This window comes from Pteronotus mesoamericanus, unplaced genomic scaffold, assembly GCF_021234165.1.
Source record: "Pteronotus mesoamericanus isolate MK-2021 breed Mesoamerican mustached bat unplaced genomic scaffold, CSHL_Meso_final scaffold_45, whole genome shotgun sequence".
NCBI classification, from domain to species: Eukaryota; Metazoa; Chordata; class Mammalia; order Chiroptera; family Mormoopidae; genus Pteronotus; species Pteronotus mesoamericanus.
The window spans coordinates 4,239,053-4,256,077 of NW_026555317.1; the positions used below are offsets into that span (position 1 = coordinate 4,239,053).

The window sequence follows — 17,025 nt, forward strand, 5'->3', positions numbered from 1 at the left end:
ACTGATAAGGTATAAAAGGTGTATTCAAAGATATCCTACCTAAGGAGTTTTCTGCAGTCAGCTCAGATGTAAATGTAGCTATGAAAGCTGGGAGTGGTCATGGACCGACATGAGTGAAGGTAAGAGAATCTCAAGTTCAGAACAAAAATTAAAGTGCAGAAGAGAGAGACCTGGGACTAAAGGCATTATACTTAGAATGAAACTAGCCTTTTATTTGCAGCTGTCATAAAAAAGAAAAATCACCCTTTAACTGTTAATTAATTTAACAGTTTAATTAATTTGGAAGCCCAAGATTGGTGAGGTGGTTCTATAAATCCTTTTCTGAAAATGTTCAGATTTGCTGTGGAACCAGAATTGTTAAACCACTGTCAGTTATGTTCAGTAATTACAATGCATACACTTTTTGTCTCATACCATCCTGGGCCATTGATTATACAATAAGTGAATAAAACAAGATCCTTTCATGGAGCTTATGGGCCAGTGGGAGAGAAACATACATAGTACTAAAGGCCTGTATGTGCAATAAAAGTTATATACAAGTTGTGGGCCCTTAAGTTTACTGAGGGGCAGTCAGAGGTGGCTCTCTGGAGAAGAAAGGCTTGAATTGGCGTAAAAGATGGGTAAGTGCATAATCAAACTTGTAGCATAGCTTGTACAAGGAGGTACAAGCAGTCATTAGCAAAGGGTAGATTTCAGGTAGGTAGGAGATAAGTCATATGGAAGAACTTGGGTTTTGCCTGTAGATGATGGGGAGTCAAGGATTTTAAGCAAATAATGGACAGATTTTCATCTCAGATGGTGCTGATAGCAGTGTGGAAAAGCAGGGGAGAATACTAGGGCAAAGTAGTCCAAAGTAACAGGTCATGCGAGCACTTGTTAAATTATGGGAAGAACTTTGGAGATAAGTAGTGATTTTCAATAAAGGAAAGAAGAAATTCTGCAAATACAAATCAGTGACTTTAACATGGGTCTCTTAGTTACAAGTGACAAACTACATGTACACAAAAATATAAACAGACATTTCAAAATGAAGCTGTATCTGCCATGCCAGGGGAACTGCCTTGCATGCCTTACAACTCAAACCTTGGAATAATGGATTGGGCCTAAGCAACCTTGTTTCCCAAAGAACTGTTTGCAAAGATAACAAAACAGCTGTTAGGACTACTGGACTGAAAATTAAAAACACTTAAAAATAAACATCACTAAGGTATCTGCACCAATAGAAATGCTTCCTTCTATTGATGTAATTGTTCCCTTTCCTTTCTCATAAATACTCATTGCCTTTGTTGCCTAATCAGAACATTATCTGTGGGCTTCTACCTGAATAATTTGCAAATACCTATTCTTACTGATCTCAGACAAACACTTGTTTGCTTCTCATTTTGAAAGTTCTTTTTATTTTTAAGTTAGCCAACTAAAAGAACTTTAGTACTCATCTGGCACTGCTGGTTTCCAGTTGCACAAGTAATGTCAAACTTGTCTCCTCTCCGCTCTGCTTGCTTCTGTATCTGCTTCATTTCCAAAGTGGCTCTGCCACAAGAGTTGCAAAGACTGCCGCCAGCAGTAGGCTTTCTACCAGGTTGGCAATCCAGTTGGAAATAATCTTTAGTTAATTAAAGATTAATAATATAGAAAATTCCCTCAGCCATTTCTCATTGTGACCAACCCTAAACCAATCCTTGTGTCTGACTGGACAGACCTGGGTCTAGTGATCACTCCTCACCTGAACTATGTGGCTTGAGTTGCAAAGGGGTGGTTCACCACTACACCAATAGATAAAATATTTTTGGCAGTTTTTATTATATTGTTGACATCAGTGAAAAAAAAAGTCCTTGATACTCGAAACATAATTTTTAAGCAGTCAACAAAAAAATGTTAGAGGCTATTGCAGTAATTCAAAGAAGAATTTAATGAGACCCAAGACATAGGAGTCACTCGATTAATACTGGAATGAATGAGCATAGCTGAGCACTTCAAACAGATATAGTCTGACTGGTGTGGCCCAATGGGTTGGGCCTCGTCCAGCAAACAGAAAGGTCACGGGTTGATCCCCGGTGAGGGCACAAGCCTGAGTTGTGTGCCAGGTCCCCATTTGGGGGAGGGCGAGAGGGAACCCATCCGTTGTTTCTCTCTCATGAAGATGTTTCTGTGTCCCTCTTTTTGACTCCCTCCCTTCCTCTCTCTAAAAATAAATAAATAAAATCTTTTTAAAAACAACCACCAAAAAACTGTAGGTCTGACCAACCCATTCATTTGAAACGCAGGTTATTGCTTGGATAGGCGGAATTAAATAGTAAAAAGAACTGGTAAAGGCTACAGTATATACGAGACTACGTGCTGCAAACAAATACAGCTAGAGAAAGGGCTTGGTAGAATTTTCGCCTTAACTTCTGTCTGATGTACTCCAGAGGCCGGGCAGTTTTTTGTTTTTGTTTTTGTTTTTTGTTTTTTTCCGACAATCATACCTCCTGCTGTCAGCTTCCACTACATTCTTGGGACTCCACGGCCGGTGGAGCCTACGCCTCTGGTGGGCTGTGTCGCGCAGGTACCTTAAACTCAGGCAAGTCCAAAGCTGAATTTGTCGCTCCCCCTCACGCCCAGCGTGTTCCTCCTCATTTCATTGTTCAAGCCGGACACTTGGGAATCATCCCAGACGCTTTCCTCATCCCTAATCCAGTCGCTGCATTCCATTCACCTCCCAAATATCTCGATCCACTCCTCCTTCCCCTGCTGCCGCTACTCTAGTTCGGTCTCAAGTTTCATCTCGATTGAGAGCTTCCCTCCTCAGTTCCAATCCAGCCCTTTACAGTCCTTCGCAGGAGCCAAGTTGACTTTCCTAAAACGCAAACCTGAAAACGACATCCCTGCTTAGAGTCCTCCCTCGGCTCCCCTTTTCTAGAGGAAGAAACCCAAACTCCTCAGTTGAAAAGCCAGGTTGCGGGGCGGGGGCTGGGGGTGGGGTGTAGTGAAGTTCCGCCGGGACACGAGGGGCACTGGGCTGAAGGTAAGGCAGAAAGGAAGGTCGCTGAGTAGTGTTTCTAGGCTGAGGGGGATGGACCCGCTGGTGGAACAATGCCGAAGGGAGGGTGTCGGAGCGCCGCGAAAGCGCGGGGCAAGGTGGGGCTCTGAGCGGGCGGTGCGACTTGTTCGAAGTGGCGTGCTTGGGACACTGACCTGCCCCTGCGGAAGGTGGGGCGGACGGCCCGCGGCCTCCGGGCGGCAGGGGGCGGCCTTGCCCACCGCGGCGGCTTTCGGTCCCGGGCTCCGCGCCTTTCGGAAGACGCGGCGGCCTCGGGCGGCGGGTCGCGTCGGCCGGGTATGGCGGCGTGGAGCCCGGCCGCGGCAGCGATTTTGCTCCGCCGGATCCGCGGGGTGAGCACGCCCCGGGGCGGGAGCTGCGGAGGGCCCGCGTGGCCGGGGCAGGGGGCTCCCCGTCCTTTCTGTCATTCATTCATTCCTTGGTTCGTTCATTCAGTGGGCTGGGGCAACCGGCATTGGAGAAGTGTCAGGGCCTGTAGCGCTGGGGGTCCTCCCGAGCTGGGTGGAGGTCGGCCGAGGGAAACAGACACCTTAACAGCCGTAATATAGCCGGCACGGGCAGGCAGCGTTGATCTATCGAGTCGAACACATAGGAGTCATAGCCAGCCCATAGTCACGGCGTGGGTGTCTGGCAGTGTGGCGGGGTCTGGACTGTGGGAACGTCCTCTGGCTTCGTTGACCTTGGCCCGCCGAAAATCCCACACACCCGGAGTCGAAGCCCAGCAGAGGGCACTCACCACGCGCTCTCCTAATTTTCTCTCCCCCTTTCTGATTCATCCTTTCCTCACTTCATCCACTTCTTTCTCTTTTCTCCCATATTCCTCCTTCTCCCCTGCTGGTCTTGAATCTGCCTCTCGAAAACAGTTCTACTGGTGACTTCTAGCGTGGGCCGGCAACATCTGGGGCTTTTGTCAGTAGATTGCCTGCTTAAAGGCCGTTGCCCCACAAAGCTGCTAAGATGAAGGGAAGGCTTCTCCCAAGCAATCTGCAGTGCTAACTACCCTCACTCCTTAGTGATTACCCTTCCGCCTGCCACATGATTATTCGCTGGCTTTGCCCCGCAAGGCGCCTTCCTCAGAAGAGGCTCCACCCCACCGCACACCCCGTTCTTAACCGGGTCTACAACATCGTTTGTCTCCCTCCACAGAGCCTAAGTCCAAATCAACGGCCTCCCAGACTTCTATGCGGCTGCCGAGTAGCCATGTGCTGAATTGTGTGGCTCTTCCCCATCTCATTCATTCATCCATCCATCCATCCATTTATCACCCAAGTCCTCCTGAGGGCCTACCCCAGGCTCAGCTCTGGAAGGTGGCAGTAGCAGGACAGACTCAGTCTTAGCATTTGAGAGCAGTTGGTGAAAGCGCCAGTGTCCAGGTCACTTCAAAGAAGGTGCCCTGAGATTCTGTAACACAGGACCCTGCTGTGGGCTGGGCCATCGCGAAAGGCTTGAGGATGGGCAGGACTGAGAGGTGGAGGGGAGGCACCTTCAGCACCGGCCCTTGATAAACAGTGCCGGTGCTTTCCTACCTGCCATCCTCCTCCAGTCAGGGACCCAAGCTGGTGCTGCTCCCGCCCGAGCATCTTTCCTGGCTAGCTTCAGAAGGCATTGCTTTGTGCAGGTCACTTTGGCACCAAGATGCCTAAGTCTAAAATCTTTAGCCTGACCTTCAAGGCCTGCCATACTCTTTTCAGTCTCCCTTGTCATTATCAACCCAGTCAAGGGGCTGCAGACCTGATTTTCTGCCCTTTCATCCCTAAGGGTTGAGATATGTTCCCCTCAGAAGCACTGGCTCACTGTGGTAGCCATTAGAGGAGGAGGGAGAGTGGTTGCCAATGGTAAAAAATTCAGGAATATTTCTCCTTCAGGTTGTTTAACAGGATTCTGCTGCTTTTCCTCAGTGCGAATTTGTTCACGTAGCGAAGGGTTGCTGGCTTACTGAGCAGCAGGTCACAAGGTCATATCCCACTGCGGAGACTGGAATGTTAACCAGGCCTAAAGGGTGGGGCTGTCTGGCCCCCTCAGCAAGTGCGTGGTCAGTTACACCGAGGGGTAGCAGGGCACCGCTGCCTGGCCTGTCCCAGCTCTGCTTTTTACTCGTGGATCCAGCCTCGGGCACATTACTTAATGCCTGTTTTCTCACTTATAAAACTGGCATCATGATAGTATCCCATGGCATTATCATTACAAGTTAAACATCTATTGAATGGGGTTTGGGGCCTTGTCTGTAGAGTGAAAGTGAGTTATTTACAACTACCCCTACCTCCACCACAAGACAGTTTATTCTGCATCCTGTGGAGCATAAATGGACACCTGACACCACACAGTCCCTCTGACTCAGCCCATGGCTGTGCTGGCCCTGCCCAGAAGGAAAATGGCAGACAGGTCCTGCACAGTGGCCCAGATGGGTGCAGAATGACACTGGGGGCAGCGTTGTCTTGCTCAGCCATGACTCTTCTCTCTTTTGTGGTAGCTTCCTCTTCTACACTATGTCCAGCGGATGTTTGCCTCGCAGACTGAGGGGGAGCTCAAAGTAACCCAAATTCTCAAAGAAAACTTTCCTCAAGCTACAACTATCAAAGTCACTGACATTTCAGGTAAGCTTTTCTTTCATCTTCTCACAGAGTTTGGTAGGATTTTGCCCTCTGGCGGGGCAGAGTGTGGGGTTGGGAGGTGTGGCTTAGCAGAGGGAATTTGATCACTTCTCAGTAGGTGTGGATTTGGGGCAGATGTGGATATATTTGTGGGGATACAGAAACATCGAGGGAAACTGTGGGGACAAGGTCTCTCTCAGTCACCCCTGGGCTCTGGTCCACCATCTTTAATTTGACTGCGAGGTGGGCTTTACAAAAATTTCCCCACATTCTTCTGATACCCTTGAATGTCAGAGTTGGAGTGGACCCCAAGTGGAACTGTCCCTTTGAGGAAAGTAACTGCCTCACTTTTTCCATGAGGAGATGAGCCCAGGGAGGCTGAGGAACCTACCCAGTCTCTCTTAGGGAGGAGGTGACAGAACCAGGACCAGGACCCAGGGCAGACTCTGGCCTGAGCCCAGTTTCCTGCCCCAGTCAGACCCTGCCTTTCTCATATGGCCACTGGCACCTCACAGCTCAGGCTGGCTTTGTGTTAAGGGCAGGCTGGGCAATCACCTTCTGCACCCACAGGATGGGGATGATAAGGCCTTTTTCTAGACACACCCATGGAGCAGCTTGGCAGTGGGTGTGCCCTTGACTCGGCACACCCACCCTCGGTCTTGGCCACTCTGCTCTGCCACTCTGCATTGCCACAATGGCTCACAGGTTTTTCTGAGGACATAATATTTACAAGGATTGGGAAAAGGTGTAGAAAGTGGTTTCTTCCCCTGGCTGGGTAGCTCAGTGGGTAGTAAAGTATCATCCTGACATGCCAAAGTTTCAAGTTCAACCCTTGGTCAAGGCACATAGCAAGAATCAACCAATGAATGCATAAATAAGTGGAACAAATCGACATTTCCCTCTTTCTCTCTCACTCTCTCTCTCCCCCTCTTCCCTACTTCCTCTCTTAAAAATAAATAATAAAAAGAAATGGTACCCTGGTTGGTGTAGCTCATTTGGTTGGAGCATCATCCCATATCCAAAAGGTTGCAGGTTCAATTCGTGGGCAGGACACAACTTTGGTTGCAGATTTGGTCCCCAGTTTGGGCGCATATGGGAGGCAGCTAATCAATGCTCCTCTGTCGAATCAATGTTTCTCTCTTTCCTTCTCTCTTTTCCTCTCTCTCTAAAAAGCAATGAAGGAGCACTGCTGTAGTGTGGTCCCCCAGCGCCTCTACCTTTTTATTCTTTGTACTCACTGTTTTAAAAAAGCATTCCAGAGCCAGTCAAGATGGAGGCATAGGTAAACACACCTTGCCTCCTCTTACAACTATAGCAAAAATTACAACTAGACTACAAAACAAATATCACCCAGAATTGTCAGAAAATTGAGCTGTATGGAAGTCCGACAACCAAGGATTTAAACAATCATATTCATCCAGGTGGGCAGGAGGGGTGGAGATGCAGAGATGTGCAGAAAGGTGCTGAGAGGTGGGGAGAGACGGAGAGGCACAGAGAGGCAAGGACAAACATGCAGATGTGGTCAAGTGGTCCCACATCCATGTGTGGTGGATAAAAATTGGGAGGGACACCTTGGGAGCAAGGGATCCCAGCTCCAGACCAGACCACTTAGCCCAGGGTTCCAGTGCCAGAAGATAAGTCCCCATAACTACTGGTTATAAAATCCAGTGGCGATTGGAGCAGTGGAAGACATTGTGGGGTTCTCAAGAGACACCTCTTAAAGGGCCTGCATGCCCTTTAAGACTCATGCAGACCCACCTTCTCAGGGATTCAGCACCAGGGCAACAGCTGGAAGAACACCAGTGGCATGAGAGAGTGAAGTGACTGGCAACAGGGCAAGTGCTGAGAGGCAGCTTCTTCCCAGAGAAAACTCCAGAGGCCAGGCAGCGGCATTGTCCCCTCTCTGAGCCCTCCCCTACTCAGAGCAACGGAGAGGTGACATGAGTTGCCCCACCCTGGCAATTACCTAAGGCTCCACCCCATACAACTTACAGGTACACTTTTCTACAATAGGCCACACTACTAAGACAGGGAGTCAAAGCAGCTCTACCTAATACACAGAAACAAACACAGGGAGGCTGCCAAAATGGGGAAGCAAAGAAATATGGCCCAAATGAAAGAACAGAACAAAACCCCAGAAAAAGAACTAAATGAAATGGAGATAAGCCACCTACCAGATGCGGAGTTGAAAACCCTGGTTATCAGGATACTCCAGGAACTCAACTGGGTACTTTAAAAGCATAAAAAAGACCCAGGCAGAAATAAAGTTTACATTAAGTGAAATAAAAATTTACAGGGAACCAACAGTGGAGTGGATGAAGCAAAGGATCAAATCAATGATTTGGAACACAAAGAAGAAAAAAGCATTCAGCCAGAACAAGAAGAAAAAAGGATTTTAAAAAAATGAGAATTGAATAAGGAGCCTCTGGGACATATTTACACTTACCAACATCCAAATCAGAGGGGTGCCAGAAGAAGAGGAAGAGCAAGAAATTGAAAACTTATTTGAAAATATAATGAAATAAAACTTCCTTAATTTGGTAAAGGAAATAGACATACAAGCCCAGGAAGCACAGAGAGTCCCAAACAAGATGGTCCCAAACAGGACCACACCAAGACACTTCATAACCAAAATGCCAAAGGTTAAAGATAAAGAGAGAATCTTAAAAGCAGCAAGAGAAAAGCAGATAGTTACCTACAAAAGAGGTCCCATAAGAATTTCAGCTGATTTCTCAAAAGAAACTTTGCAGGCTAGAAGGTACTGGCAAGAAGTATTCAAAGTGATGAAAAGCAAGGACTTACAACCTAGATTATTCTATCCAGAAAAGCTATCACTCTGGATTGAAGGGCGGATAAAGTGCTTCCCAGATAAGGTAAAACTAAAGGAGTTCATCACCACCAAGCCATTATTATATGAAATGCTAAGGGAAATTATAGAAGAAAAAGAAGATCAGAACGATGAACATTTAAATGGCAATAAATTCACAACTGTCAATAATTGAATCCAAATGACAAACTTTGGATAACAATCCAAATGCAAACAACCAGAACAGGTACAGAATCATAGATAAGGAGATCGGTTTGAGGGTTATCAGTTGGGAGGGGGAAGAGGGAGAATGGGGGAAAAGGTGCAGGGATTAAAAAGTACAAATTGGTAGGTACAAAATAGGCAGGGAACATTAAGAACAGTATAGAAAATGGAGTAGCCAAGGAACTTAAATGCACGACCCACAGACATGAACTAAGTGGGGGGTTGGGGGAGGGAATGGAGGGAATTGCAGGTGGAGGGGGGCAAAGGGGGAAAAATTGGGACAACTGTAAAAGCATAATCAATAAAATATATTTAAAAATAAAATAAAAAGCAATGAAAAAATGCCCTTGTATGAGGATTAAAGAGAAAGAAAAAAAAAAGAAAGTTTTTATTCTGAAAACTAGAGGAAATTAGTCTAAAGATCCTTTGAAATGGTAGGTCGGGTGAGCACTCAGAGCAACGCGGAGGCCTTGATGTCGTCAGTCCTGCACCTGCCCCCAGGCCCAAGCAGGGCTGAGCTGGAACTGACCTCCTGTCTGACTCTTCCCAGTTGTGGACTGAGTACAGAAAGGGAATTGAGGCTGAGAACTTTGGTTTAACCAAAGCTTGGCCTCCTAGAGCTCAGAAGAGGAGCATGGCAGAGCAGTGGCCTGGCGTTAGCAGCGCAGGGGATATTCTCTTTCTTGCCCAGGTTGTTTCATGCCAGAGCGGCATGTTTTCTCATCAGGCATCAGCACTAGCTCTCTAGCCGTGTGGAGACAAAGCTTGGTCGGGGGAGGATAAGTCCACCACATAAGAATTTGAATTCTTATGTGTCCCGGGAGAAGTCCCGTATGAAATACTCAGTGCTGCTTATAGAGCAGGAGGTGCTGGGAGACCCCAGCCGCTCCGGGGCCCACATGTCTGCCGTTTGTACTGCAATGCTATGTCTCTGTCTCTCTTGCAATTCCATGTTCCTTTCTTTTCTTTCGGATATTATCACACAACTTTCAGACCGAATTTTAGTGTAGTTTGGTACTTGAAAAGATTGCTGGTATTTTTTGAAGGCGGAACACTGAAATTCAATCCCTCCCACCCTCCTTCATGGCATTTGTTGGCTCAGTAAAAGGAAATACTAGGAAAACCTACATTTCTGACATTTTCCGTACCTTGTGCCTTATCTTTTCTGTTCCACAAATAATAATCCTGGGTGGCACAAGTGCCTGTACAGAGAGGAACACGTTCTAGATGGAGGCAGCCTGCCAGGAGGAGTGTGTGATCAGAGTGAAAGCCATGACCTTTTTTCTAACAGCCTTAGCAACTTTCTGCTGATTAGTAGTATTCAGAGCTCCTTGAGGTGAAACGGTACTTCGAGGACACGTGGGACTGTGGCTGCCTTAACTTAATAATTGAGGCGCTTTCAAATTGCATTTATTGCAGGAGGCTGTGGGGCAATGTATGAAATCCAAATTGAGTCAGAAGAATTTAAGGAGAAGAGGACTGTCCAGCAGCACCAGATGGTAAATCAGGTCAGTAGTGGCAAAAACGCTCCTCCACTACCAGCCTCCTCCATCTGGAAGGGCCTGCCGAGTGGCAATGGGATTTTACTTGCAGCCCTGGAAAGGAATAATGCAATATCGCAGCCATGCAAACAGGACTTAGGACCTGAGAAAAATATAGTCTGGAATCCGATTGCAGATATGCAGGTGGATACCTGGGCAAATATGATATGACTTTTATTCAAAATTGAAAACAAGTGTAGGAATACTAAAAGATGCATTTTCCCAGCTTTGAAGATTTTTTTAGCCTCTCTTTAGAACCTCCTTACAGATGGGTAAATTGAGGCACAGCATGGTCAAGAATTGTTTCAGCTCCTCCAGACCCAGTGACAGGCAATAAAGGCCGGAAACATCAGATTTAAGCACACAAGGCCAAGTTTATTTATCATCTACAGTTATTTTACTTGGAATTAATTTCAGTCTTCACATCATTTTTTTTAAGCTTTGAACATTGTGAAGTACTGTATTTTGCCTTGTATAATTTGTAGTTTTTGCCCAAATTTTTTAGGGGAAAATAAAGGTGCACATTAAACATGGGTAGTACTAATTCCATGTCTACATAAATGTTTTTAATTTTTTATTTATGCTTATGCTTTAAAATTGTAACTCTAGAAAGCAGTAACAATGTCTGTATACAAAATAATACACTGGAATACGATAATCAGTTTTGTTTCTAAGTATAAATAAATAAATAATTGAATTAAAATGAAAGATTTTTTTTCCTGAAAGTCTGGGCCAGAAAAGTAGGTGTGCGCTATACACAGAAGCACATTATACATGGCAAAATATGGTAGTTTGACGTTTGTAAAGCACAGTTTTGGTCATGAGAATCTCCTCTTTGGCCACTTACCCGTCCAGCTCAGGTGTGCCAGATTGCCGTTGAGGCCTTCCCTGCCTGTCTTGGCGCGCACCCTCCCTCCGCCCCTGCCCACTGGCCTCTGTACATCTGGATCTTTGCCCAGACCAGACCTCCTGCAGGCCTCCCTTCCTCCCTCCTCTGTCCAGCTCAAATGCTGCCTCCCTACCTGCCCAGCAGGGATGAATGCCTTCCCTCTGACTCCAGCATTTCCTGCCTCAAATCCTGGCTACTTAAGTCCCTGCCTTCTGTCCTTGGCCCTGTCAGCCCTGCGCGCACTGGTCCCTTCTGGATCTCTGTTTGGATCATCATGGAGCCCAACCCTTCACTTTGCACGTGGCTGCCTGCAGCCCAAAGGCGTGCGGGGGTCTGGACAGTCGGGTGGAACAGCAGCCACTGCGCTCCTCCAGACCAGTCTCTGCTTGATTCCCTGCGGATGGGGGCGGGGGGCAGGGGGCGGGGGGGCCCTGCCACCACAACTCACACCTGCTCCACCCTTAGGTGAGCTCACTGTCCCTCTGGGACCCTGCTGACTCGTGGCCCAGCCTCTCCCAGCTCCCACAGTTCGTCAGCCTTCTCTTCTGGAATAGTCACCGGCATTTGCTTTGGACCAGGCCCCAGGGATGCCGGGATGACAAGTGTTTCTAGCCCCTCCATCCTGTTTCCACGCTGGGGAGCAGCTGTAGGGGGAAGAGTGAGCCCCGACTCAGCCCTCTGCTTCACAGTGGGATCTGAGCCTCAGTTTCCCCTTTGGCAAAGATCGCATGAGGTATTGACCACACATGCCCGCCTCATGCTGGCATGTGGAAGGCACTTGGTAAATAGCAGTTGCCCTCTCCCCTTCTCTGGCCTCTTTCCTGTCTGCCCATCACCTCCCTCCCCCAAGGGTGCCTCTGTCTGTGTCTCCCCAGCTCAGAGCTCTTCGGTGTGTGCCCTGGTTGCCCACAGAGTCCAGCCCGGCTCTCCTGGCCTGGGATTCCCAATCCCCTGTGCGGCCTGCCTTAGTCTGCCCCCTCGTGTGCCTGTGGGCATAGCAGATGCTGAAATATGTTTACCCAAGCTCCATCTTATAAACTGTGGGACTTTGGCCAATTCACTTCCCCTCCAGGGCCTCAGTTTCCTCAACTGTAAACTGACCCAGGGGCCCGCTGTAGCTGTAAGACCTGTGACTTGTGTCGGGGAGCCGTCAGAAGGCTGGTGGAGAGCTGGGAGAAGGCATCGCTTAGGACACAGGGGGTCGAGGCCTTTCGTGTGAAGGTGTGATTGCGCCCTTGCCTGGCCATGCTGGCGTTAGGGACTGTGGCCTTGGTACAGATACAGGGACAGCCTCTAGGAAGCATTCTGTGCCTGCAGACAGCAGAGAGTCTGTGGCCCGGGGACCTGTGTGCCCTTCCCCCAGAGATGACGTGAGGTTCTTTCCGGGGGCATTTCTGCTTGTCTGTAGAGCTGAGGAGGCTTGTATGTGAACATGGAGATTGTGGGGCCGCTCCCTGGCTCCCAGCACAACAGCAGCTCCCAGCATCAGGGCTGGACAGGAACCAGCTGGACAGGCATGTCCAGGACAGCAGGATATCCAGGTTCGGGGCCTATCTGCTAGTCACTTGTGGACTTTGGATAAGGAGTAAACTCTCTATATCCTTTTTAGCTAAGAAGGGGATAGGACAAGATTATCTCTAAGACTCCTTACTTGATAAATCTGACCATGTATTTGGATTCTTTTACTTGGAAGTGACAGAGAACAAGTTGAAACTAACATAAGCAAACAAAGGGAATGAATTGGCCCCTTTGTTATCTGGTTTCTAGCATATCTAGATTCAGGGTCTTAAACAAGTTCATTTGCTTGCACTCTTTCCTGTCCTCTCTGAACTTTCACCTTCTGTGTGTTAGCCTCATTTTCTCCTACAGGAGATGGGCTTTTGCTTCTTGGTGGGCACCGTGGCCCCCAGCTGCCTCTGACTGACATTATTCCAGTATAGTGACCCAAGAGAGAAGGCGCCATACTAAAAAATCCCAGGGGAGATTCCAATTGGCCCACTTTGGATCATGCGTCACACCTGAGCCAAACAGGCTGGGCCAAGGGCGCGTAGATCCCTCAATACCAGGCCAGTTGGTGGTCCCACCAGCAGTACACAGTTAAAGGAACTGTTTCCCAGGGGAAGAGAGATTACTGGACAGAATGGAAAAAAAAAGTCCACCCCACTGCAATGATCAGATTTGGATCTACTATAAAGGACTTTGAGTCTTCCTCTGCACTGATTATAAACTCCAGCGGTCCATCCTTAAACAAGTCTCAATTATTTTACAGCTTTATTTAAAGCAAAGTGTAGAACACTGTGTTTGAAGTGCTACCATTTTTATTTTAAAAAGTTAGTGTGAGGTAGACTATGTATTCATATGAGCTTGAATATGCATTTTTAAATCCTTGCAAAGATGCACAGAAACTAGCAACAGTTCTCTGTTTGGGATGGAGGTAGAGCTGGGGGATAGAGGACGGGTGTGGGAGGGAGAGGTCACTGTGTCTTTATTTTTGAGCCAGGTTAGATGCTGACTCAAAAAAATGAAAAGTGTATTGTTTTCCAAAAAAGGAAAAACTGCCAAAACAAAATGTGTATGCAACGTCTCCTACAGACATAGAGCTATATAAAGATACTCTCAGAGGGACTTTTTGTAATCACTGTCAAATACAAAAAAAATGATGATAATCTCTTACTTATTTAGGCTCTAAAAGAAGAAATCAAAGGAATGCATGGATTGCGGATATTTACCTCTGTCCCCAAACACTGACCACGCCTCGGCTGCATAGATACTGCTGCTTACAACCTTGGATGAACTTGACCAATCTTTCCTAGGCATTTGCCAAAAAATGTATCTATTTTGTTCATAGACATTTCCATATTATAATTATAGAAGAATATGTTATCTATTTCGAGGTTAATTAAAGGCACCAGACAACTGAGTCTTTTGTAATGCTTCTAGTTCCTTTATTTCAGAAGTAATGTGCTTTTGTCCAGAATGGTCTCATCTTTGGACAGTTCCGTTCTGCTGCTGTAGAGGCAGAATGGAGCGCCAGCTACTTTTGTCATAAGACTTCCTTGTTTCTCATCTATGAAACTGCTCAAAAGAAAGCATCCTTTGGTTTTTCTGTTCCCATAGTTTACCACTCTCTTTCCTTTCCCCTCCAAACTTCTTACAAGAGTGACCTTGGACCCTTGGTTTCTTGCCCCCTGGAGTGGACTCCCAGGAGCTGCGGCTGCCCGGACCATGGTCTTTCTCCTGTGTTTGACGACCCCCCATCCTTTGCATGTTGGTGGAAGGTGGAGCCCACCTCCCCGCAACAGAAGCTGTAGAGTCCTGCTTTCCTAGCTCCCTTGAAAGTAAGGCACAGGCAGAGATGATCGAGTCTCAGCCAAACAGAGCTCTGCCCCGGACTTTGAATTGGGGGCAAGTGATGCCAGTTGAGGGGTGCGCAAATCGATGCCATGGTGCATCGACTCGGGCAGGGGTAGATGACTGGCACTGTGCATTACTGGGAGCGCTGGGGCATTTCACATATTGGAGTAAGGGCGGAAGAGCCAAGCTGCAGGAAGGATGGGCACAGCTAAATGTCAGGAACAACGATGCCACCAGGCCTGTGCATCCCCTGTCTGCTTCCCTCCACAGATCAGCATTATTACCTCTCACTCTGCACTGGCTTTCACCATATTAGCGGTAATTATATTGCCAGTAGCTCTTAATTTTTGTACATATTTTTATTTTATTTTTCAATTACAGTTTACATTCAGCATTTTGTGTTTGTGTCAGGTATACACCATAGTGGTTAGACAATCATATACTTTACAAAGTGTTCCCTCTGATATGCCCAGTACCCACCTGACACCATACTTTAATTTTTATTTCTTAATGTCCAAGCCATGAGAAGGGCATACGTTCCTTCCAAGTTCCAGGGAAGGCCTCTGATCTGCCCCTATTGAATCAGGAGCCACTCTGGACTAATCAGCTGGCATCCAGATGTGCACTAGAGCCCCTCTTGACTGGAGTGAAGAGGGGCAGTTGCCAAAAGAAGTAGGGCTTCTGTTCTCCAAAGAAGAGGCTGGAACAAAGCAACAGGTGTTCACAACTGGAGGAAAAGGTGATGTGGCCTAGCAAACCTCCTGGGAGTCTGGGGACACGCAAGAAACTTGCACTCTCCCCTCTGCTTCACCCCCACCCCCACCCCCGGGGGCTCTCAACCCAGCGAAATGTGTCAATCCGATCAGTTCTGCATGTCTGCACCCAAATCTGGCAACAAGAAAATTTTAAAGTAGCCCCCCCGCCGCCCAAGTTGTTCTTCCACCAAAATTAAAAGGAAAGTTGGAAGAGAAATCACAGGGTTTCTTTTTAGTCGATTAAAAAAGAAATTGTTCATCTTAGTGGCCAGAGTATAACATTGCATCTGATAGAGCCAACTCCTAGGTTTTTGATTAAGTGCTCTTGTGGAAACTGCTGAATTATGAAAGATGATACATTTTCTGAGCTAAGTGTCTTTAAAAACTGTAGTTTTCCAGTGGAAAATTCAGTCCTGAGGTAGGTGCTTGCTGACTAAGCAAGTCAACCTAAGGGGAAGGGCCCTGCCCACAGCACCCCCTCAGACCCGCTTGGTTCCATGGGTTCCCGCAGGGCCCCTCTCACCCCTGACTAGGCCACCCAGGTAGTGGTCATGGGACAGGCTGGCCTGCAAGCTGGGTCAGGACCTGTTGGCACACATCTGTTGGCAAGGGGTCGATAGTTCCAATTCCCTTTCTTAGGACTCCAAACTGGAAAGGGTGGCCCAGGGATACCCAGGCCATGGAGCTACTAAGAACTAGTGTAAAGCACAGGGCAAACAAAGCTGGGCATTCAAATCAGGAAAATGGAGAGAATGGGCAGGTAAAGAGAAGCAAAGGACTGCCTGGGAGATGTCATGAGGGGTACTCCAGTAAGGCCTGCCCAGCGCACCCCCTTGGCCCTCCAGGGAGCTGCCGCACGTGCGGCAGTTTGCCTGCTCACCTCCACCTTCCACCCGTCTGGGAGACCTCACCAAACGCCCTGAATTCCACAGGGTAAAGGGCGGGAGAGCGCCACTGCCAGCTGAGTCCCCTGACCTCACCTGGTGGGATCTGGCCTGCAGATCCGTGACACCCGCTTTGACTGGCTCCCTGGGAGCACCTGGAGCAGAGCAGGCCTGGCCCCACCGCGTTTCTCCCCAGCACTTTCTCCAGAAGACTCTATAATGCAGCACGTATCTGAACCCCGCGGCCTGAGGCGGCACAGCTGGCTTGCTTAGGCATCCTAAGGAACCCCAGGCCACACTGCTCACCTCCCACAACGCTTCCCCAGCACCCGCTGGAGGGCATCTCAGCTCCTTGTGCAATGAACCTGACTTTCGACACCTTTTACGTTTGCTCTTGCTCTAATAATGCTGGTAGGATTAATTATAGTCAGGAACTTCATTTCAGGATATTGATCTCAGAGATTGTGGTAAGGTACCATGTTACTGTGAATTTAAAATAACATTTATGCACTTTAATTTTTTTGAGACAAATATGTTTATTAGAGAAGCAGATAAAAAGGTACAACTAAAAGATGCCAGACTTTTTTGGGGAGGAGGGGGGGCGGGAGAAGGGAGGGAGAAAGAGAGGGAGAGAAACATCCAATGAGAGAGAGAGAGAGAGAGATTGAGAGAGAGAGAGATTGGTTGCCTTCCTTAAGCCCCCAGACCAGGGCTGAACCAGCAACCCAGGCATGTGCCCTGACCTGGAATCAAACTGGCGACCTTTCTGTTCACTGGACATTGCCCAAACAACTAAGCCAAACGGGCCAGGGCACCAGACATTTTCTTTTAGAATAATAATAAAAAGAAACAAACATGATGACCTTTACTCAAATGCAATTTATTCAGAACCCAAGTGTCTATGATCCTTTCCTGTGTAGCATCCAGCAAGCACCTCCCC

The 17,025-nt window shown here is 47.7% G+C and overlaps 1 protein-coding gene across 1 annotated transcript; it reads left to right on the top strand.

Moving 5' to 3' along the window:
• The first annotated feature begins 3,233 nt into the window (after positions 1-3,233).
• BOLA3 (bolA family member 3) lies at positions 3,234-14,006 on the top strand. The gene is made up of 4 exons (XM_054593582.1): positions 3,234-3,372; positions 5,511-5,634; positions 10,082-10,170; positions 13,775-14,006. Exons 1-4 carry the CDS (start codon positions 3,319-3,321, stop codon positions 13,838-13,840), a joined length of 333 nt encoding a protein of 110 aa, XP_054449557.1. The 5' UTR covers positions 3,234-3,318; the 3' UTR covers positions 13,841-14,006.
• The last annotated feature ends 3,019 nt before the right edge of the window (positions 14,007-17,025 follow it).

Excerpts from the sequence above, each read along its gene's own strand:
- BOLA3 (XM_054593582.1), top strand. The coding sequence starts at position 3,319 with ATGGCGGCGTGGAGCCCGGCCGCGGCAGCGATTTTGCTCCGCCGGATC. Across the intron at positions 3,373-5,510 it reads TGCTCCGCCGGATCCGCGGG|CTTCCTCTTCTACACTATGT; the intron begins GTGAGCACGCCC and ends CTTTTGTGGTAG. Across the intron at positions 10,171-13,774 it reads AGCACCAGATGGTAAATCAG|GCTCTAAAAGAAGAAATCAA; the intron begins GTCAGTAGTGGC and ends TTACTTATTTAG.